Source organism: Salvelinus fontinalis, chromosome 28, assembly GCF_029448725.1.
Source record: "Salvelinus fontinalis isolate EN_2023a chromosome 28, ASM2944872v1, whole genome shotgun sequence".
NCBI lineage: Eukaryota > Metazoa > Chordata > Actinopteri > Salmoniformes > Salmonidae > Salvelinus > Salvelinus fontinalis.
Genome location: NC_074692.1, coordinates 9,696,976 through 9,719,441, shown reverse-complemented (window position 1 = coordinate 9,719,441; position 22,466 = coordinate 9,696,976). Strand labels below are relative to the sequence as shown.

Below are 22,466 nucleotides of genomic sequence, written 5' to 3'. Positions count from 1 at the left end.
CACATCAGGCAATGCTTCTTGTGAATAGCAAACAAAAATTTAGTGAGTGTTTTTTATGGGGCAGGGCAGCTCTAACCAAAATCTCCAATCTCGTCTCGTTGATTAGACTCCAGGTTAGTGGACTCCAATTAGCTTTCGGAGAAATCATTAGCCTAGGGGTTCCTAGGAGCTGTAGTAAAATTAATAGCATTCTCACGTAGGTGTTCCTTTTGTCCAGGTGGGAAAGGGTAGTGTGGAGTGCAATAGAGATTGCTTCATCTGTGGATCTGTTGGGGCGGTATGCAAATTGGAGTGGGTCTAGGGTTTCTGGGATAATGTTGTTGATGTGAGCCATGACCAGCCTTTCAAAGCACTTCATGGCTACAGACGTGAATGCTTTGGGTTGGTGGTCATTTAGGCAGGTTACCTTGGTGTTCTTGGGCACATGGACTATGGTGGTCTGCTTGAAACATGTTAGCATTACAGACTCGGTCAAGGATAGGTTGAAAATGGCAGTGAAGACACTTGCCAGTTGGTCAGCGCATGCTTGGAGTAAACGTCCTGGTAATCCATCTGGCCCTGCAGCTTTGTGAATGTTGACCTGTTTAAAGGTCTTACTCAGATCAGCTACGGAGTGCGTGATTACACAGTCTGGTAGGCTCATGTCAATCGTTTGCAAGCTCTGCCACATCCGTTGAGCGTCGGAGATGGTGTAGTACGATTCAATCTTGGTCCTGTATTGACGCTTTGCCTGTTTGATGGTTTGTTGAAGGCCATAGTGGGATTTCTTATAAGTTAGAGTCCCACTCCTTGAAAGTGGCAGCTCTACCCTTTAGCTCAGTGCGGATGTTGCCTGTAATCCATGGCTTCTGGTTGGGGTATGTACGTACGGTCACTGTGCCCCGTGTTCACTAGCACATGGTGCTGCGTGGTGCAACGCTTCTCATTAATTTTCAATGGAACGAAAGCGGAGAGGGCGGGGGACCGTTGGCGGCGCAAACATGGCGTGAAAGGTGGTGAAAAAGTTCAACACTTTATGCAAATTACCAGCGGGGAACCGTTAGGCGATAACCAAGCTTAGCGAATGGTTCCCATGATGAATTTGACGCTATGCGACCCAAGGCTGGAGAGTTTCTTCAGCAAAGATGGCTGACAAAAATACTAGGATCTAAGCAAATGTAAGTAATTATAACGTCATAACGAATAAAGCAAAACAATTGCAGTTGAGAGGAATATACTAGTTAATGTAGAGACAAACAATTATGCATATTTTTTGGTCATTAAGTTAATTTACCAAAATCTCTGTTTAGCAAGCTAGCTGACTAGCTAACATTAACCATCTAGCTGGCTAGCTCTATGGGTGTTGTGACATGAGTATGAAATTGTAATTCTGGTTGTTTAATGTCTTAGGGACTCCTGAAACAACCATCTAACCAGGCTGTCATCTTGTGAAACACTGGGTGTAAAGAATCTAGCTAGCTAAAGCATTTACTGCAAATTTAATGTACAATTTTGTAAGCTTGCCTTGCTGATATTTTCCATGCAATGCAGATGAAGTAACGTAGCTAGCTAACTATTTCTTGCTTATTGTGCAGTGGAGGAAAAAAATAACTGTATGTCTATGGATGTGTAGCTAGCTATGTAGCCGATCTGTGTATAAAACATTTGGTATACATATTAGTTCAGAACCTAGCGCTGAACCTCAGCTATCATAGCCAGTTGTATCAACTTCAAAACAGTCTGAATGGCATTAATGAAGCCTATGGATTGAGTAGAATATAATATAACTTTGTGCCAAGCATACAACTCATATACACATGTAGTTATTACCATGCATCAGATCCCCACATTGTAGCCTGTACATTTAGTATATTCCCTGATCATGTACTCTACCTTGGCAAATAAATGTGCCATTCAGGTATGAATGTAAGTGAGATTATTTTTCAGTCATATCCAATACCAGGAGTATCAAATTCCAGTCTTTGAATGATGCTGTGTCTGCATGTATGTATTACAATTATACACTTCAACCGTGTTTACCAATCCTGGCCCTGGGACATCAATGGTTACACATTGTAACTATTCAATAGACAAGAAACCTTGATTTAACTAGTTAAAGGCTGATTTGGAACTCATATATACAGAAACAGAATATAAAAAACAGTACACCACACTTCCTATGCATCATGTAAATACTCTAAAACCGGTTTATCTCAATATCTAATTTCCTTCATTTGCATTGATCTGATAAACACAGGATAAGTGTACTATTTCATCAAATGAGAGACTTAATTTCAATCAGTAGAGAATGTGAAACACTTTATTGAAAGAATGTAATTATCCAAGTGTTATAAATACATAATATATGCATTTTAAATATTATAATTGTAATATTATAAATACAAGTTTAATCTGTACTTCAATGCACATCTGGTCTGCATTATAAAAACAGAGGAAGAAAGAGGATGTGGCCATAGAGCTGTAAAAGACAGAAAGAGAAAGAGGTATGAACAGAGGAGCAGGGAAGGCAGCATATGATTAATGAATCACAGTGCTACCTGCCTTATTACCTTCAAATTCTCACCGCTTACTGACATCTAGAGGAAGGCGTATGCAGTGCATGTAGCCCCATAGCTTACATAGGGACTTATAAACTGACCTCAGAACAGGGACCTCGATTTCAGAAATCTCACTTCCTGACAGGAAATGTGCTGCAGAATGAGTTCAGTTTCACTCAGAGAAATAATTCAAATGGTTTTAGAAACTAGAGAGTGTTTTCTATCCAATAGTAATAATAATATGCATATTGTACGAGCAAGAATTGAGTACGAGGCAATTTAATTTGGGAACGTAAATATTACAAAGTCCCAACAGCAACCCTATTGAGAAAAGGTTTTAAGCAAGTCTGCCATATCAGCTATGTTTTTATGTGTAGTGGCATCACAATTGTTTGGTGTTTGCCCCACCAAGACTTACATGCTAAAATCGCCACTGGTAGTGTGTGACAATAGCAGGATCATCTCAAGGATAGCATCACAAATGAATACATAAATACCACTTGAAGCTTTAAGATGAGTTGATCATTTGAATCAGCTGTGTCGTGCTATGGCAAAACAGGCTTTCACAGCTCTCTGTATCTGAGGACCAAAAACCTCACAAGAAACATCATCATATGACTTATGACTTCATCATACTCAAATTAGACCGCACTGAATATTATGTTACTATTATCTCCGTCATCACTTCTATGGACTGAAACTACACAAAGTACCTGCCCTATCCAGAATAGCCTACTCTCTCACTTTGACAGTTGGGGCTGCTATCCTTTCACCCTCCTTCATGGCTGTTAGCTAGCTACCTACAAATGCATTTGGAGTTGTTTTTTTTACAGTGATAAATACATCAAGATACCTAGTTAATATGAAGTTAGGCAGCTGGTGATATTTAATGCATAATTTCTTTTACATTTTCAAAATGTATGTACTTACTTGAATAGGTTCTCCCAGCCATGTGAACGATTGGAAACAGGGCAACAAAGTTTGTTTGTCACCAGAGCGTTTTAAAGCATATTACTATTTACCTGTGAATAAATTCCTAAAATGGAGAATGGATTAAACTATTTACCCATTTAATAACCAGATCTTCATACAAACTTGCTATGCTGAATTCTTGAAGCACAATCAAACGTGCTGCTATATGCTGCCAGCACGCCCACAATCGAGCCACTCTGGGAAATTTACCGCGTGCTAGTGATCAAGAGCCGTTAGGCTTTTCTCAGAAATATTTTCTCCTTTTTAAGTTCATTAACGTCCATTTCAATCTTATTGACTGTCCCTTTTAGCTTGTTTGTTTGTTTCTCTACTGTCGCATATTTTTCGTCACTCATCTCGAGGCTCGCCTACAATTCTTTTATATCTTTACTGACTAGTTCAAGTATTCCCAGTTTGTCATTTATTGATTTTAACAGATTCCCGGTGGTGAAAAGCTTAAGTCGTCTGTATCCATCGAGGACTCACGTATTCTTTTGGAGATTGATTCTCCTTGTTTACTCTCCGTCATGTTTGGGTTTTGCTTGTTTTCGCAATATTTGGCAATACATTTCTCTAGCCATATGATTTGTTTTGTGTCATTATCCAGATTGAAGGTTATTACCCACCAGTACGTGAAGTGCTAATATTTAAAGATATTGAATATTACGTTTTTATCTTGAGGTGATCTGCACTGCTATGTTCAGTCTGCTATCTTTGATATGTTGATTGATGTAATTGTACAGTTTTCCTGTATGTACAATTTGTTTAATAAACAAAAATATTTTGAATGCTATTTTTTTCCCAAATTAAAGCAAATGTTTTTTTGAGATGTCACAAGCAGGACCCAATTTCATAGACAAGTCTGGCCTATATATAGTTGTTGCTATGTACTATTTTGATATAGTAGCCTTGTTAATATTTCTGTCATATCTCCAGACTGCGTCTTGCTGCGGCAATGATAAGTGAGGGCAGGTGTGGTGTGACTGGTGGTATGACTAAATGACCTTGGTGCCCAGAATATCTGGAGCACGTGGTTGAACTCTCACCTGCATTTACTAAAATGTCCAGCTTCAGATCATTGCAGTTCTCACCTCATACAATTCAACACCCCTCATGACATAACATAAGACTACTTTGATCTAAAATACAGAATTTAACCACTGGAAATTAAAGACAGGTCAATAACAATATATATTAATCTTAGAAAACAACTTAGTTGACATTCATTTGTTACGCTTATTTCAATGCAGAGGTGTTTCACGTTACAACAAGTTGTTTTTGCACAATGTTTGTTCCACAGATTAAAGATCTGTGTATTGTGGGTCAAAGTCTCCTCTTTTCCCATAAACTTTCAGAAGTTATCTTGCTATATCAATTAATGTTACATCCCCATGATTTAGAACTGATAAGGGCTGACACAATAACTTGCTTTAGTCCAGTCAAAATGACCAGTGTCTTGAGCTAAAGTGATGGTTTTACTTCATATTCTTAGAATCAGAAATATGTTTCTCATGAAATGTGTCTTAAAACTGTTTAACATTCACGTAAACAGGCAAAGCAATGTCAACACAGGCTTAACTTAGATCCACATGCTGTAATGTAGTCTGCTACCCCCCACACAACCTCCTTGTCAGTTTCCAGCATCTACTGCTGCAGAAGGTAACCTTTGTTCAAGTCTACTGGTGGATCGTTAACTAGCTATTTGACCCTCAGGTGTGGGGGAAATTCCGTAAGAGTGCATACAGACCTGAGTTGGATAGTACTATCCCCCATACATACCTCTACAGGCTTATCAGCTGCTGTCCTGGGTGACAGTCCCACGTTGTGCACATCACATCGATGTCCATCCAAGTTTTCCCTGCACTCTCTCCTGCCAAGGTGATGTCATATAGCACCTGCCTCTGTCTATCCCTGTCTGAACAAAGTCTCTGAACAAGGTAGGATATCTGCTCTGTCTTTATTCAATAGAAAGGTATTAGAATATTCTGCTAATATCATGCTTTTTTATGTGTGCTTTCAATTCTTTCACGATAGGCTATTTTTTCATGTGCCAGGCCACCACGTCAATCTACAAATCACAGACAGCTCTTGCAACATGTTTCTACAGTCCTTGCTCACATGTCAGTGGGGAACTAGGGTCAATTGTCTGTCTCTGTCGGTCTGTCTGTCTGTCTGTCTGTCTGTCTGTCTGTCTGTCTGTCTGTCTGTCTGTCTGACCGTCTCTCTGACCGTCTGTCTGTCTGTCTGTCTTGGTATACATTTGTCCGTCTGTCTTGGTTTGTGAAATCAATTTGAAGCAGTTTGGACAGTTACTGCATTATAAACCTTGGTGAATATTTAGGATTATTTATTCAGCATCTACAGCAAAGCATTGACTGATACTGGGAGGTGTTAAGTTGTCTACATGTAATTGTCTAACCATTAAAACCAACCTAAACTTTTAGATTGCTTTCTGGTACTGATACAGTAGCCTTCACGGTATAAATCCAATGTAATGTTTGCATTTCAGGGGCAGAGGCATGTTCAGAGTGAAAAGAATTTGACCAGTAACCTAAAATAGCTGCATGCATTGGTTGCCTAATCTATATATAGATATATACATGTGTTCAAAGCAAATAAACAAACATGACCTTGCCTACATCTCAGGACATACATGCAAAAACATGTTTGAACTAAACTTAACCAAGCAGGTTCCTCTGGTTTTAATGTTTTGCCAACAGGCTCAGGCTTATTCTTTATTGTCTTGTTAAAGCCAACACAAACAGTGCTAGCCTGGGTCACTCTAGAGCTGATGCTGCTGGAGAGATACATACTAAAATATATTTCAATATTTGAAATGGACAGCTCATTACTTGATGGGTTGAGGCCTTGCTCATGTAGGAACAATTTGCTACCTGTTTAGAGGTAATCTGTTAAAGGCCCAGTGCAGTCAAAAACTTGATTTATCTGTGTTTTATATATATTTACACACTATGGGTATGGAATAATACAGTGAAATTGTGAAATTGACGATATGCCCTTTTAGGGTTTGAAAAGACCGCCTGGAATTTCAGCCTGTTTTGGTGGGATAGAGTGTTGACCTGCCTGCCCTGGTGGCATCACCAGGCAGTAAATAGGCAGTAGGCAGTAAATAGCCAATAAGAAAGTAACCATAACCAATAAGAAAGAGTTCCAATCCTCTCTGCTAATAACAGCTAGTTTTTAGTTTTCCCCTCCCACTTAGACCACTCACAGACAGTCCTATCAAATTTCTTGCTTGAGAAATTGCTCTTGTTGAGAAGCTATTTTTGTTCATTTTTTTTAACCACTTCTAATCACATTAAGGTGCTTAATTGTTACCCAGAAGTTATTTGATATTGAGATAAAAATGTGTGCATTGATCCTTTAAGAGCGCATAGAGATTGTATCCAACTATCAATTACAGTTCATTATTTTTTTGCAGAAACGTCAGTAAGCACTAATGTTTGCAGCATTCTGTGCAAAAGTTCAGTGTTTACTTTGCCACATAACTTAGGCAATTGTTTTGCAATTCTGATTCACTTTGCCCGAGAGACATTTTGACCATAGTTATCTGATCTATCTGGACGGATCTTCTGTTCTTTTCTTGTTGAAGTCGGGAAACAAAACAATGTTCTCATGAACCAGATAAAAATGCCATATCACTGTTATGAGCTCTGTCTCAATATTTTAACTACTTGTTTGGAATTTGAAGTGACAGCATCCATTTTTCTCTCTCCGTACATGTTTAGCAGCTTCTTGGCAATATGGTATGCTCAAGGCATGTCATCATTATGACTGTCATAGCTAAACTAGAGCAGATATGTGTGAAAATTGTCTTCAAAACACAAGATGGCATAATTTCACTGACATTTTTCATCATAGGCTGATTGACATCATGTCAGAGATAATGATGAGGAATCATGGTCAAGTAACCCAACATGATACTCTATGTGCACTACATGCTTTGGGCCTATGTTGTATTTGAGACATGTAAAAAAACAACACATTTACTATGTGTGCCTGGGGAGATAACTACTGTACAGGACCTTGACTGAAATCGGCCTTTGAAGATAAGACAAAAAAGGGGTTTTCAGCAGAAATACCCGCTCTTTCTCAGTCACTTTCTAATTTAAAAATCAACCGTCTTGGTGTAACCTACTATATTTAAGTGAAAGATTGTAAAAAGCTCTGCAAATGGTTATAGGTTGTTGGTACAAACCCTTTCATTTCGCCATTCGTTATCAATCGAACTAAGCAGCTATTGACACACTACCCCTGACGCTGTCATGTTGCAATAGCCACTCATATAAAGATCCAGGAGGTTACACTTTTTCTCTTGAATTAGTAGAATATCAGGAGCCTTTGCACAAACTATTTAGAGATTTTATTCATTTGATATTGAAAGCTTGTTCATCATGATCTAGTGGTTCCTGCACATCTAATGGAGATAATGTACGTCTTTTATTGAAGCAATTACAAGATGTCTGAACAAGAGGATTCCATTGTCCTCAATGGGGTTCCTGTCATAGAGAAGAGTTCTGAGAGGTATGTGGATTTATAGTAATCTTCTTTGCTGGAGAACAAATTCTGACAGGACAGTTGAAGTACCAGTTTATAATTGCTAAATATTCACCAAATAATGGTATAGTATTTTATGACTGAGTGTTTCTTTAAAGCATATTTTATTTTCATGTGCTTCATTCTAGTTGTGTGAGTGACATTCCTCTTGGCGAAACCGAACAGTTACCACCAGTCGCCAAACTCCAACAGAACAGAAACCATTCCAGTCCCCTTGTCAATGGAGGAGTAGTAGACAATCCACAGCCAAACTCTGAGTCCGAGTCAGATAGAGAGGGCGAAGACAGCCAGGAGACAACTGCTGTAGAACCTGCAATGATAACCCCAGCAAGCATACCTGAAGCACCAGCCAAACCACCCAGATCACCTGGACTAGAGGGACCTCAATGGGATCCTATCTCAGGTAATAGCAGTTTATGGTGATCATAGGTAGAGCCAAGAGTTTTTTTATAGGATATGGACTCAACTTAACTGAAGCAGATCAGATGTTTATCACCTACAAGAGGAACATGATTATGTTTTGGTCATAATACAGCAGTTATAAAGAAACTTGTGGAACAGGTTGACAGAAATGTGCCTAAAAAGCATAATCAGTTCAAGGTTACAGTTATTCTTACCTTTGAGGAAATGTGTTTTTTAAACTCTTGAGGAAGAAAATAATTTACCTGTCCCCCATTGCATGATTTTGATCAATCAACCTTTTCTATTTAATCAGAGCCAGTTTCACAACACAAACCTGATTGGTGGGTAGACAGGGACATTCCATAGCTTCCTCTATTCTCTGAGTCAATATGATACAGGCATCCCAGCTTTAGTTAAGAGGGATGGTTATGCTTCACACTGAGACAGCGATGGAGGGTGGGATATAGTCCAGTCTGATTCTCAGAAATAGCCACACATCCTGACTTCTGTTTTATTTAACCCTTATTTTACAAGGTAAGTTCACTGAGAACACATTCTCATTCTGTACCTGCCTGCGGTCCACTGAGTTCTTGTGGGGACAGGGCAGGGGAATATTAGTCTTTGAGATTACTTCATAAACTACCACTGATAGCAGGAAACTGCTGCCCCTGCTGTCCCCATACTACAAGTGGTCAGATGACATGGATGCTACGCTACAGTACTGTTATACTAGCACAGACTGGAATATGTTCCGGGATATATCCAATGGATTTGAGGAATATACCACCTTAGTCATTGGCTTCATCAATAAGTGCATCAACGACGTCATCCCCACAGTGACCATACGTACATATCCCAACCAGAAGCCATGGATTACAGGCAACATCCACATCGAGCTAAAGGCTAGAGCTGCCGCTTTCAAGGAGTGGGACACTAATCCAGACGCCTAGAAGAAATCCCGCTATGCCCTCAGACGATCCATCAAACAAGCGAAGCGTCAATGCAGGATTGAGATTGAATCCTATTACACCGGCTCTGAAGCTCATTGGATGTGTCAGAGCTTGAAAACAATTACGGACTACAAAGGGAAACCCAGACGCGAGCTGCCCAGTGACGCGAGCCTACCAGACGAGCTAAATGCATTTTATGCTTTCCTCGAGGCAAGCAACACTGAAGCATGCACGAGAGCACCAGCTGTTCTGGATGACTGTGTGATAACGCTCTTGGTAGCCGATGTTAGCAAGACCGTTAAACAGGTCAACATTCACAAAGCCGCGTGGCCAGATGACTTACCAGGACGTGTACTCAAAGAATGCGTGGACCAACTGACTGGTGTCTTCACTGACATTTTCAACCTTTCCCTGACCGAGTTTGTAATACCTACATGTTTCAAACAGACCACCATTGTCCCTGTGCCCAAGAAAGCGAAGGTAACCTGCCTAAATGATTACTGCCCCGTAGCACTCACGTCGGTATCCAGGAAGTGCTTTGAAAGGCTGGTCATGGCTCAAATCAACAGCATCCTCCCGGATACCCTAGACCCACTCCAATTCGCATACCGCCCCAACAGATCCACAGATGACGCAATCTCAATCGCACTCCACACTGTCCTTTCCCACCTGGGCAAAGGGAACACCTATGTGAGAATGCAGTTCATTGACTACAGCTCAGCGTTCAACACCATAGTGCCCACGAAGCTCATCACTAAGCTAAGGACCCTGGGACTAAACACCTCCCTCTGCAACTGGATCCTGGACTTCCTGATGGGCCACCCCCAGGTGGTAAGGCTAGGCAACAACATGTCTGCCACGCTGATCCTCAACACGGGGGCCCCTCAGGGGTGTGTACTTAGTCCACTCCTGTACTCCCTGTTCACCCACGACTGTGTGGCCAAACAATACTCCAACACCATCATTAAGTTTGCTGACGACACAACAGTGGTAGGCCTGATCACTGACAACGATGAGACAGCCTATAGGGAGGAGGTCAGAGAACTGGCAGTGTGGTGCCAGGACAACAACTTCTCCCTCAATGTGAGCAAGACAAAGGAGCTGATCGTGGACTACAGGAAAAGGCGGGGCAAACAGGCCCTTATTAACATCAACGGGGCTGTAGTGGAGTGGGTCGAGAGTTTCAAGTTCCTTGGTGACAACATTGGTGACAACATTACCAAAGATCTATCTGCGCCACCCGGGAGGCAGACCACTGGCGCAGTGGTCTAGGGCACTGCATCGCAGTGCTAGCTGCGTCACCAGAGTCTCTGGGTTCGCGCCCAGGCTGGGCTGGGTTCGCGCCCAGGCTCTGTCGCAGCCGGCCGCAACCGGGAGGTCCGTGGGGCGACGCACAATTGGCATAGCGTCGTCCGGGTTAGGGAGGGTTTGGCCGATAGGGATATCCTTGTCTCAGTATGTAAAAATGTAATAAAATGTATGCACTCTACTGTAAGTCGCTCTGGATAAGAGCGTCTGCTAAATGACTAAAATGTAAATGTAATTATGGTCCGAACACACCAATCAGTCATGAAGAGGGCACGACAAAACCTTTTCAGGAGACTGAAAAGATTTGGCATGGGTCCCCAGATCCTCAAAAAGTTCTACAGCTGCACCATCGAGAGCATCTTGACCGATTGCATCACCGCTTGATATGACACTGCTCGGCATCTGACCGTAAGGCACTACAGAGGGGACTAAGCTTCCTGCAGTCCAGGACCTATAGAATAGGTGGTGTCAGAGGAAAGCCCATAAAATTGTCAGAGACTCCAGTCACCCAAGTCATAGACTGTTTTCTCTGCTACCGCATGGCAATCGGTGCTGGAGCGCCAAGTCTAGGACCAAAAGGCTCCTTAACAGCTTCTACCCCCAAGCCATAAGACTGCTGAGCAATTAATCAAATGGCCACCGGACTATTACATTGACCCCCCGCCCCTCCTCCATTTGTTTTGTACACTGCTGCTACTCACTGTTTATTGTCTATGCATAGTCACTTCACCCCTACCTATATGTACAAATTACCTCTAACCCGTACCCCTGCACACTGACTCGGTACCGGTACCCCCTGTATATAGCCTCGTTATTGTTATGTTATTGTCTTACTTTTTATTATTTTTTACTTTAGTGTATTTGGTAAATATTTTCTTAACACTTCTTGAAATGTACTGTTGGTTAAGGGCTTGTAAGTAAGCATTTCACGCTAAGGTCTACACTTGTTGTATTCGACGCATGTGACAAATTACGTTTGATTTGATTTCACTACAGGTGCCTCGGTTCCCCTGAAGCTGTCGGATGTGTCTCTGGCCCCAGCGGAGAAGCTCTGGTGCTCCTTTAGGGATCAGGCGGTCAAGCTGAGGATGACCGAGACAGGGCTGGGCTGCAAGGCCCCCATTACCGTCCACCAGATGTTCCTGGAGACAGTGGAGAGCTATGGAGACCTGCCTGCACTGGCATCTAAGAAAGAGGGGCAGTGGGTCACCCTGACCTGGAGGGAGTATTACCAGCAGTGCCGAGTGGCGGCCAAGAGCTTCCTCAAGGTCTGTTTATTGATGTAGATGTTGTGTCAGTGTCTGTGCTCTTTAGTTGCTCTCTGTTTTATGCTTGCGTGGAATTTAATGGAAAAGGATCTCTCAAAGTTCTATGTTATGATGTACTTTTACCAGGATGTGTTCTGCATTTTTTAGTGGCTGTATCTATACAGAGGCGTATGAGTATTTTTTAACTTTGCCAGTGAATTCTAATGAAGATCTGTTAACATCACTGAAAACTGGCAGCCACGAGAGCCAAATTTGGCCAGCGGGTGGTTTTATTTGGCCCCCCAAATTTTCTAAGCTAAAAAAAATATATGTAGATTAGTATTATATGTCTTTGTTTCATTGTTGGAAATAAGTCTGTAAAAACTCCAGGAAATGAGCGCTAAGTGAAATTAACTTAAGAAATCTGTTCCCAAGTACTCCCACAGATAATAGAGAGACGCGTGTTCGTATACAAATGTAAGCAAGGTTTGAAATTATTATGTTTTAGTCAAACATATCTGTTTGGGCTTCTTGCAGTCAATCTGCAGTCAACAAATGATTTGTCATTTTAATTTGAAAAAATGTGACATTTTAGTCATTTAGCAGACGCTCTTATCCAGAGCAACTTACAATAGTGAGTGCATTCATTTTCATACTTTTCATTATAAACGTGGTGGTTTGAGCTCTGAATGCTGATTGGCTGACAGCCGTGGTATATCACGGCTATGACAAAATATGTATTTTTACTGCTCTAATTACGTTGGTAACCAGTTTATGATAACCATAAGACACTTGAGGGGTTTGTTTTATATGTCCAATATACCACGGCTAAGGGCCTTATAGCTTAATTAAAAAAATTGGCTCAAGGCTGAATCTAGTTGATGATCCCTGGGCTATGGACTATTTAGAATTTCACCTTCAGAGAAAGGGGATTATGAATATTTACACAGCAGAAATAATTTCCTTTTTCTCCCATTTCCATGTCTGTCTCCTTGTAAGAATGGTGCTGGTGAAAACCAACACTTGGCTGTGTTAGATTCAATGCTTAAGTTACGTCTCCAGTGTCAAGGAGAGGCTATAAACTGGAGTAGTTTTCAAAGCATCACGTAGGTCGACAGTAAATGAGGCAGTGTGCCACGTTCTTATTGATTATAAATGTTTCTTTCGGACTCTTCTCTTCCTCCCTCTACTGTAGTTGGGGCTGGAGCGTTACCATGGTGTCGGTATTCTGGGCTTTAACTCTCCAGAGTGGTTCATCTCAGACATTGGCTGTATCCTGGCTGGGTAATAATAACAACATTTGACTTCTGCTTTTAACCTCTCTGAAAGACACACATACATACACAGGTTTTTGGAGAGGTGCGGGGGGGCTGCCACACTGGGTACCTGGGGAGATGTTGTTGTGGGGTGGTAAGTGCCTTGCTCAAGGGAACAACGGCAGGCCAAATATTTTCCCGTCAGACCCGGAATTTGAACTGGCAACCCTCCCGTTACTGGCTCACTTCTCTAACCGCTAGACTACCTGCCACCCCTATCATTATACATCTAGCATGCCCTAACTTACCCTGCACTATTGTTCATACTGTAAATGCTGTGTGACTTGGACAACCAGCTGCTTCCTCATAGAAAGTATTCATCACACACAGCAATCACAGTCTAAACCGCCTCAATAAGAAGGTTGTTTGATGTGTGTTGTGTGCCAGGGGTTTTGCTGCAGGCATCTACACCACCAACTCCCCCGAGGCGTGTCAGTATGTAGCAGACAACTGTGAGGCCAACGTCCTTGTGGTGGAGAACCACAAACAACTCCTCAAAATCCTCCAGGTGAGACCCCATAACACATACTGAACTATACGTTTGCCCTGGTTGTGTCTGCCAATAACATTTTAAAAAGGTATGGTATACTCCCATTGTGATTTAAAAAGATGCAGAAAAAATATGTTTCGATCTGAGTTGGATCTTCGTCAGGTGATACACAACTGTGAAACACACCTACTTAAATAACCTCTAGAGGCATGTGCATCTGGTCAGTTGACTACATCCAGCCAATTGAATACATATGACACATTAACATCACAATGAATTACACACATAAGGAAAAACATGAATACATTTTGGTTTGTTTATCCATGTCAAGTAATATACAGTAGGTGTGCAATAGATTTTAAAACCGGGTAAGACAAATGCGTCAATCATTTTGTATACAATAATATATGGAGAAAACTGAAAAATACCAATAGCCATCGAACCTATGCACAGAGTTATGCAAATAATATATTTTTTAAAGAATTAATCCAATACTGTGCTGTTTTATTTGTAAGTAGATCAAGTGAAAATGTTTTTTGTTTTTGTGCTAAAATGATTCATTCTAAAATTCCTACTTTGTCTATACCTTTCAGATTAAGGACGAGCTTCCACACTTGAAAGCTATCGTTCAGTACAAGGATGAACTGCAACAGAAGCTGCCAAACTTGTACACTGTAAGTTTGCATCAAAATAATCTCTATTAACAAGATCAAGTTTAGCCAGCTGGAAAAAAACATTATTTATTTGCCTAATAGATAGAAATGTTAGTAGCACACATTATTTCCTAGAAGATTTCCTTTCCTACACTGTAACTGTGAGACTGTTAATCCATTCACATTACTGAGCAAACAGAGCCAAGTCGAGCTGCACTGGGCTGGCTTTGTTACACATCCACCATTGTTGTTGGAACCCTTCTGAAAAGAATAATGTGAATAGAAAATATCTAAGCCAGCAGAGTACGATTCAGATTGGCTCTATAATGTGAATCAGGTGTTACTGACTCAACCTCTGTCCTCCTACAGTGGGCTGAGTTTATGAAGCTGGGTGAGGAGGTGCCTGAGGAACAGCTGAATGCTGTGGTGGACAGTCAGAGGGCTAACCAGTGTTGTACGCTCATCTACACCTCTGGAACCACAGGCAACCCCAAAGGGGTCATGCTGAGTCATGACAATGTGAGTAATCCTATTGAGGAAAAAGCTCTATATTTACGTGTACTTTTACTGTACTGCAGTATCCAGCTGGCCTCCCCTTCATCCTCACAGAATGTGGTGGTTCTCTCAGACACAATACAGTAGTACTATATGGTGGAGATAGCTCTGGGGCCACTGAGCACTGGATACAGTATGTGAAAAAGTCACAATTTTGTCCATGTATTGTTCACGGCAAGGACAAACAAAAACGTAGTGTATAGTTTTTCCTCTAAGTGGTGACCAACTCTCTCCTCAGATCACTTGGACTTCAAATGCGGCGGGCACCATGCCAGATCTGAAACATGGTGAGGAGGTGGTGGTGAGCTATCTGCCCCTGAGCCATGTAGCTGCCCAGGTCAATGACATGTGGATCGCCATGAGATTCGCAGCGGTGACGTATTTCGCAGAACCAGACGCCCTGAAGGTCAGAATCCAGAATCCAACTATTATCCTACAGAAATGGATGATGTGCATTACTTTCCTCTCAAAATGCTATTTACATTGGGAACAATTGATTGAATTGTGGTGCTTTGGTTTTGACTTGATTGGGAAGGGTGGGACGGGAGTAACTTGATATGACTTGATAACCAGTAACAATATGATTTCATAGGGCTCTTTGGGGACTACTCTGAAAGAGGTGCGCCCCACCAGTTTCCTGGGAGTTCCCCGTGTGTGGGAGAAGATGCAGGAGAAGATGAAAGCCATTGGTGCCAAGTCCTCTGGAATAAGGAAAAGAGTGGCAGACTGGGCTAAATCCATCGGATTGCAAGCCAGCTACAGTGCCATGAATGGGTAAGGATTTAGCTCAGGTTCTTGTTGTTCAATCAAACCCGTACTTCAGAAATAATGCAGATTTTCAGTGCATCAAATTTCACCCATAGACATGATCTTATCAATAACAACAAAAAAAAAAACTACAACCTCACTCATGCCCAAATAGCATTTTTTTGTATTCTAAACTAGATAAAATTCCAGCCAAGTTTGGCGACTAGTAAGTATTTTTTAAACCTCCCGCTTTGGGCTGGATGTGTCAATTTGTTTTGTTCATACATGCATAATCTATGAGCAGAATTACTGTCTTACCTCAGTTAGCCAGCAAACCCCTAGTTTATTTACTGGAAGCTTTGCAGCGCCATTTTCCCTACATTTTCCACCACGTGCAATTTGAGTTCCAGCCAATCAGCCCCTCACCATTTAAGTGATGCACACACAGCAAAACGAGAGACAGCGAGCAATATTGTGGTGCACATATCGGCGCATAAGTGATGTGTACACAATTGTTGGGGACCGCTTTTGGCTCGTGAGTGACACTTTCAGAACTACTGCTTAAAAAGTATACAAAGGTAACAGAGAATCTCTTTAATCTTTGACACCATGTGTGGTATTCCTCCTTGTTTGTTGTGGATTCCAGAGAGAACCTGTTGCCATGGGGCTTCATGCTGGCAAACAACCTGGTTTTTAAGAAGGTTCACTGGGCCATGGGCCTGGACCGCTGCAGGAACTGCTTAACAGGGGCCGCACCCATCACTAGGGAGACCCTGGAGTATTTCATGAGCCTTCGCCTCCCCTTGTATGAGCTGTATGGGATGAGTGAAAGCACCGGCCCTCACACCATCTCCTGGGAGAATAACTTCAAGATCATGAGGTCAGCAACTGGGAAACTAGGATGTCCACTGCCATTTTTAATGACTGTTTACATTCATTAATTTGTAGTTGACAAAGCTAGCATTGTGATAGCAAAACATGAATTGATACCGATAAGCCATCAGATATAAAAGTGACATTTAATACATTCTTGCTTTGCGGTCTCACCATATAAAGAGCTGACAGCAAACTGTCAACAACAAAGAATATCTTGATGTTGTCCTCAGCTGTGGAAAGGTGGTGAATGGCTGCCAGACAAAGTTGGACAAGCCAGATGAGGATGGGAATGGTGAGATCTGTTTCTGGGGGCGTCATGTGTTCATGGGCTACCTGAACGAGCCAGAAAAGACTGAGGAGGCCTTGGACCAGCAGGGCTGGCTGCGCTCTGGAGACCTGGGCAAGCACGACAAGGACAACTTCCTGTTCATCACAGGGAGGATAAAGGGTATAGTACTTAGAGTAGTGGTGCTAGGCGGGTGGGTGCTGCCCCCACCTGCCCGCCTAGCATCACTACTCTGGATGGTTCTGACTTAGAATATATGGACAACTATAAATACCTAGGTGTCTGGCTAGACTGTACCTCTCCTTCCAGACTCATATTAAGCATCTCCAATCCAAAATTAAATCCAGAATCGTCTTCCTATTTCGCAACAAAGCCTCCTTCACTCATGCTGCCAAACATACCCTTGTAAAACTGACTATCCTGCCGATCCTTGACTTCGGCGATGTAATTTACAAAATAGCCTCCAACATTCTACTCAGCAAATTGGATGCAGTCTATCACAGTGGCATCCGTTTTGTCACCAAAGCCCCATATACTATCCACCATTGCGACCTGTATGCTCTCGTTGGCTGGTTCTCGCTACATATTCATTGCCAAACCCACTGGCTCCAGGTCATCTATAAGTCTTTGCTAGGTAAAGCTCCGCCTTATCTCAGCTCCCTGGTCACCATAGCAACACCCACCCGTAGCAAGCGCTCCAGCAGGTATATTTCACTGGTCATCCCCAAAGCCAAAACCTCCTTTGGCCGCCTTTCCTTCCAGTTCTCTGCTGCCAATGACTGGAAGGAATTCCAAAAATCACTGAAGTTGGAGACTTATATCTCCCTCACTAACTTCAAGCATCAGCTGTCATAGCAGCTTACCAATCGCTGCAGCTGTACACAGCCTATTCGTAAATAGCCCATCCAACCAACTACCTACCTCATCCTCATATTTTTTTTTCTGCTCTTTTACACACCAGTATTTATACTTGCACATCCTCATCTGCACATCTATCACACCAGTGTCAATTGCTAAATTGTAATTACTTCGCCACTATGGCCTATTTATTGCCTTACCTCCTTACTTCATTTGCACACACTGTATACAGATTTTCTATTATGTTATTGACTGTACGTTTGTTTATCCCATGTGTAACTGCATTGTTGTTTTTGTCACACTGCTTTGCTTTATCTTGGCCAGATCACAGTTGTAAATGAGAACTTGTTCTCAACTGGCCTACCTGGTAAAATAAAGGTGAAATAAAAAATAAAAAAATAAACAGCTTATTTTCTAGATGTACTGTATATAGCCATTACAACATGGCTGCCAGTGTTGGGTGTTGATGGGAGTAAGATGGTGTTTCCTCAAGACACTGATCTAAGGTCAATTTTGTGTACCTTCCCCTGATCCTAAGTCTGTGCCTAAGGGTAACTCCTGCCTTGAGCCTGGATATACAAGATAATCATTGTTGAACATCATGTAGATCTATGATTTAAATATCTAGCTAAGTATGACAATTCTTGTCTTGCAGAGCTGATCATAACAGCAGGAGGAGAGAATATTTCACCTGTGCCCATTGAGGATGCAGTGAAAGCAGAGATTGCCATCATCAGCAACGCAATGTTGCTCGGAGACAAGCTCAAATTCCTCTCTATGATGTTCACACTCAAAGTAAGGCCTCAAACATTAGATGTGGACTGTATTGCCAACTCCTATGTTCATTGGCATACTTTAGAATTCTTGCTTTAGAATTATTAAGCAATTCAAATAGAATTATACAGCACAAACAGATCTGGAACCAGGCTCTGTTCAGAAAGACTCCTGGATCACTCCTAACCTTTGACCCTACTCTCCTTCTGTAGTGTGTAGTCGACGACAACGGCGATCCAACGGATGAGTTGACCCCAGAGGCCTTGACGTTCTGCCAGCAGCGTGGCGTTGTGGCAACCAAGGCCTCTGAGATTATAGCCAGTAAGGAGCCAGCTATTTACAAGGCCATCCAGGAGGGCATAGAGCGCGTAAATGCTAAGGCCAACTCCAACGCCCAGAGGGTCCAGAAGTGGATCATTTTGGAAAGAGACTTCTCCATATCCGGGGGAGAACTGGGTGAGTCAGTCAGTGTGAGACATATATACAGTACCAGTCAAAAGTTTGGACACACTCACTCATTCAAGGATCTTTCTTTATTTGGACTATTTTCTACATTGTAGAATATTAGTGAAGACATCAAAACTATGAAATCACACATATGGAATCATGTAGTAACCAAAAAAGTGTTAAACAAATCACTTTATATTTTAGATTCTTCAAAGTAGCCACCCTTTGCCTTGATGACGGCTTTGCACACTCTTGGCATTTTCTCAACTAGCTTCATGAAGAATGCTTTTCCAACAGTCTTGAAGGAGTTATGCTGAGCATTTGTTGGCTGCTTTTCCTTCACTCTGCGGTTCAACTCATTCCAAACCATAACCATCTTTATTGGGTTGAGGTTGGGTGATTGTGGAGGCCAGGTCATCTGATGCAACACTCCATCACTCTCCTTCTTGGTCAAATAACCCTTACACAGTCTGGAGGTGTGTTTTTTGGCTCAAGGTCATGTTGAAAAATGAATGATAGTCCCGCTAAGCGCAAACAAGCTGGGATGGCGTATCGCTGCAGAATGCTGTGGTAGCCATGCTGGTTAAGTGTGCCTTGAATTCTAAATAAATCACTGACAGTGTCACCAGCAAAGCACCATCACACCTCCCTATCCATGCTTCACGGTGGGAACCACACATGCGGAGATTATCCGTTCATCTATTCTGTCTCTCACAAAGACACTGCGGTTGGAACCAAAAATCTCAAATTTGTACTCATTAGAACAAAGAACTGATTTCCACCGGTCTAATGTCCATTGCTCATGTTTCTTGGCCCAATCAAGTCTCTTCTTCTTATTGGTGTCCTTTAGTAGTGGTTTCATTGCAGCAATTCGACTATCGGTCTTCCGAGTTGCGCAGTGGTCTAAGGCACTGCATCTCAGTGCTAGAGGCGTCACTACAGACCCTGGTTTGATTCCAGGTTGTATTTCACCCGGCCGTCATTGAGAGTCCCATAGCATCGTCCTGGTTAGGGTTTGGCCTGGGTAGGCCGTCATTGTAAATACGAATTTGCTCTTAACTGACTTGCCTAGTTAAATTAAGGTTAATAAAATAAAGGTCTGATTCACACAGTCTCCTCTGAACAGTTGATGTTGAGATGTATTTGTTACTTGAACTCTGAAGCATTTATTTGCGTCGCAATTTGAGGTGCAGTTAACTCTATCCTCTGCAGCATAGGTAATTCTGAGTCTTCCTTTCCTGTAGTGGTCCTTATGAGAGCCAGTTTCATCATAGCCCTTGATTGTTTTTGCGATTGCACTTGAAGAAACTTTCAAAGTTCTTGAAATTTTCCAGATTGACTGACCTTCATGTCTTAAAGTAATAATGGACTGTCAGTTCCCCTTGCTTATTTGAGCTGTTCTTGCCATAATATGGACTTGGTCTTTTACCAAATAGGGCTATTCTATATACCACCCCTACCTTGTCACAACACAACTGATTGGCTCAAACGCAATAAGATTAACTTTTAACAAGGCTACTTGTTAATTGAAATGCATTCCAGGTGACTACCTCATGAAGCTGGTTGAGAGAATGCCAAGAGTGTGCAAATCTGTAATCAAGGCAAAGGGTGGCTATTTTGAAGTGTTTCAAATATAAAATATATTTTGATTGTCTAAGACTTTTTTGGTTACTACATGATTCCATATGTGTTATTTCATAGTGTTGATGTCTTCACGATTATTCTACAATGTAGAAAATAGTAAAAATAAAGAGAAACCGTTGAATGAGTAGGTGTGTCCAAACTTTTGCTGGTACTGTATATTAAACTAACTTAGATTGTTAAACTAAAGCTAGTCTTGTGATGTTACTGTATGTAATTTTCAATAGATAATTCGCTTTTTCAGAATTTGACACACTTTTACAAAGAACGCCGAGAGAGAAGTAAATGTTTTGCCAGTAATGTTTATCACGCACAATATCTGAAGTGAATCACATACGGTATCTGAAATAAATGTTTTGCCAATAATGTTCATCACGTACAGTATCTGACGAGGCAGTCTTGTGACTGTTTCAAACTAAACAACATTCCCCTGGATACCATTGCACGATATAATATTTCTTCCAAGCTGTTGAGTACATCAAATGTGATGTACTCAACAGGAAAGAGGGGACACTCATTTTGAGAGCACAGTAAGTCTGATGGAATATCCTTTCTTTCTTCAATATTCTCTCCAGGACCTACCATGAAGCTAAAGAGGGGGGTTGTTGTCAAACTGTTCCAGGAGAAAATCAATGCTATTTATGGAATGGCACAAGAATAACAGAGGCACTCAAAAAGGACTGGAGAACATTGGACTGTTGTAGTTATTGACCTATTAAATATATCTGCTCTAAATCAATATTTAAGCTGTTTTTATGCACATAAGATTACACAGCAACGATATTAGCACTTTTTTGTAAATAAACCATATAATCATCATTGCCAAATCTAGTGTCCACAACTGTGCAAGCAGTTTGTGCTTCTGGTAAAAAAATTACTGTAATTGCAACCGTAGCAATATTTTCAAAGTCGTATCACTGTCATAGGCTTTTTATTTTATTATTTGTAAAATATATGAACATGTTTGCAAAAAAACACGTATTTTCTCTCAACATGTTCAAGGAGAATCTAAGGACATACCAAGGACAATCATTTAGCAATGCTATATAATACCAATCACTTTAAGTAAAGGACAATGACAATGACACTGAAACATATTATTTTATCATTAATGTTATGTTTATGATTCCATAAAAATACTATGAATCACAACAATTGTTTTGAATTTTACCCAATGCTTTTCTGTGTACATGAAGAAATATTTAAATTTAAATGTTTATGTGTTAAATGAACTTGATCAATAAAATCAGAAACGATTTCAAGCCAACAAGCTATTCTGGACAAAAAAAGTAACTTTGGTAGTATCTCACACACACCGTAACTTGCTGCTGTCCAAGTTAGTGTCTGTTGTTTCACTGGAACAGCAATTAAAAATCTCCTCATCAGAGAACGGTGCCAGTGATGTGATAGCTATGACTTGATAGAAACCATTTGTGAAGAGACTTTATACTCCGGAAATATAATTACCATCGGAGGTTCTGCTGAGCTGGGTCATGCTAAGCAAGCTAGCTACATACAGTAAATTCGGAAAGTATTCAGACCCCTTGAGTTTTTCCACATTTTGTTATGTTACAGCCTTATTCGAAAATTGATTGAATCGTTTTTTTCTCTCTCATCAATCTACACACAAAACCCTATAATGACAAAGCAAAAACAGGTTTTAATAAATTTCTGCAAATTTATACATTTCACATGTACATACATTTCGCATTTACATAAGTATTCAGACCCTTTACTCAGCACTTTGTTGAAGCACCTTCCCTTTTTCCTCATTTTGTTACAGCCTTTTTCTAAAATGGATTAAATACAAATAATTCCATATCCATTTA

General features: G+C 41.2%; 1 protein-coding gene across 1 annotated transcript; it reads left to right on the top strand.

Annotated features, from left to right (window-relative positions):
* Nucleotides 1-5,285: 5,285 nt before the first annotated feature.
* Nucleotides 5,286-21,907, top strand: LOC129826085 (long-chain-fatty-acid--CoA ligase ACSBG2-like). Its single transcript, XM_055886404.1, has 15 exons — nt 5,286-5,446; nt 7,980-8,054; nt 8,216-8,490; nt 11,744-12,015; nt 13,190-13,278; nt 13,698-13,818; nt 14,394-14,474; nt 14,823-14,972; nt 15,247-15,414; nt 15,601-15,782; nt 16,402-16,635; nt 16,862-17,079; nt 18,431-18,570; nt 18,762-19,005; nt 21,213-21,907. Exons 2-15 carry the CDS (start codon nt 7,990-7,992, stop codon nt 21,296-21,298), a joined length of 2,325 nt encoding a protein of 774 aa, XP_055742379.1. The 5' UTR covers nt 5,286-5,446; nt 7,980-7,989; the 3' UTR covers nt 21,299-21,907.
* The last annotated feature ends 559 nt before the right edge of the window (nt 21,908-22,466 follow it).

What these genes read in the sequence shown, in the direction of transcription:
- LOC129826085 (XM_055886404.1), top strand. Translation starts at nt 7,990, where the DNA reads ATGTCTGAACAAGAGGATTCCATTGTCCTCAATGGGGTTCCTGTCATA. An exon ending in CAGAACCAGACGCCCTGAAG is followed by an intron (nt 15,415 to 15,600) that starts GTCAGAATCCAG and finishes ATGATTTCATAG; the next exon opens with GGCTCTTTGGGGACTACTCT. An exon ending in CTATGATGTTCACACTCAAA is followed by an intron (nt 18,571 to 18,761) that starts GTAAGGCCTCAA and finishes CTCCTTCTGTAG; the next exon opens with TGTGTAGTCGACGACAACGG.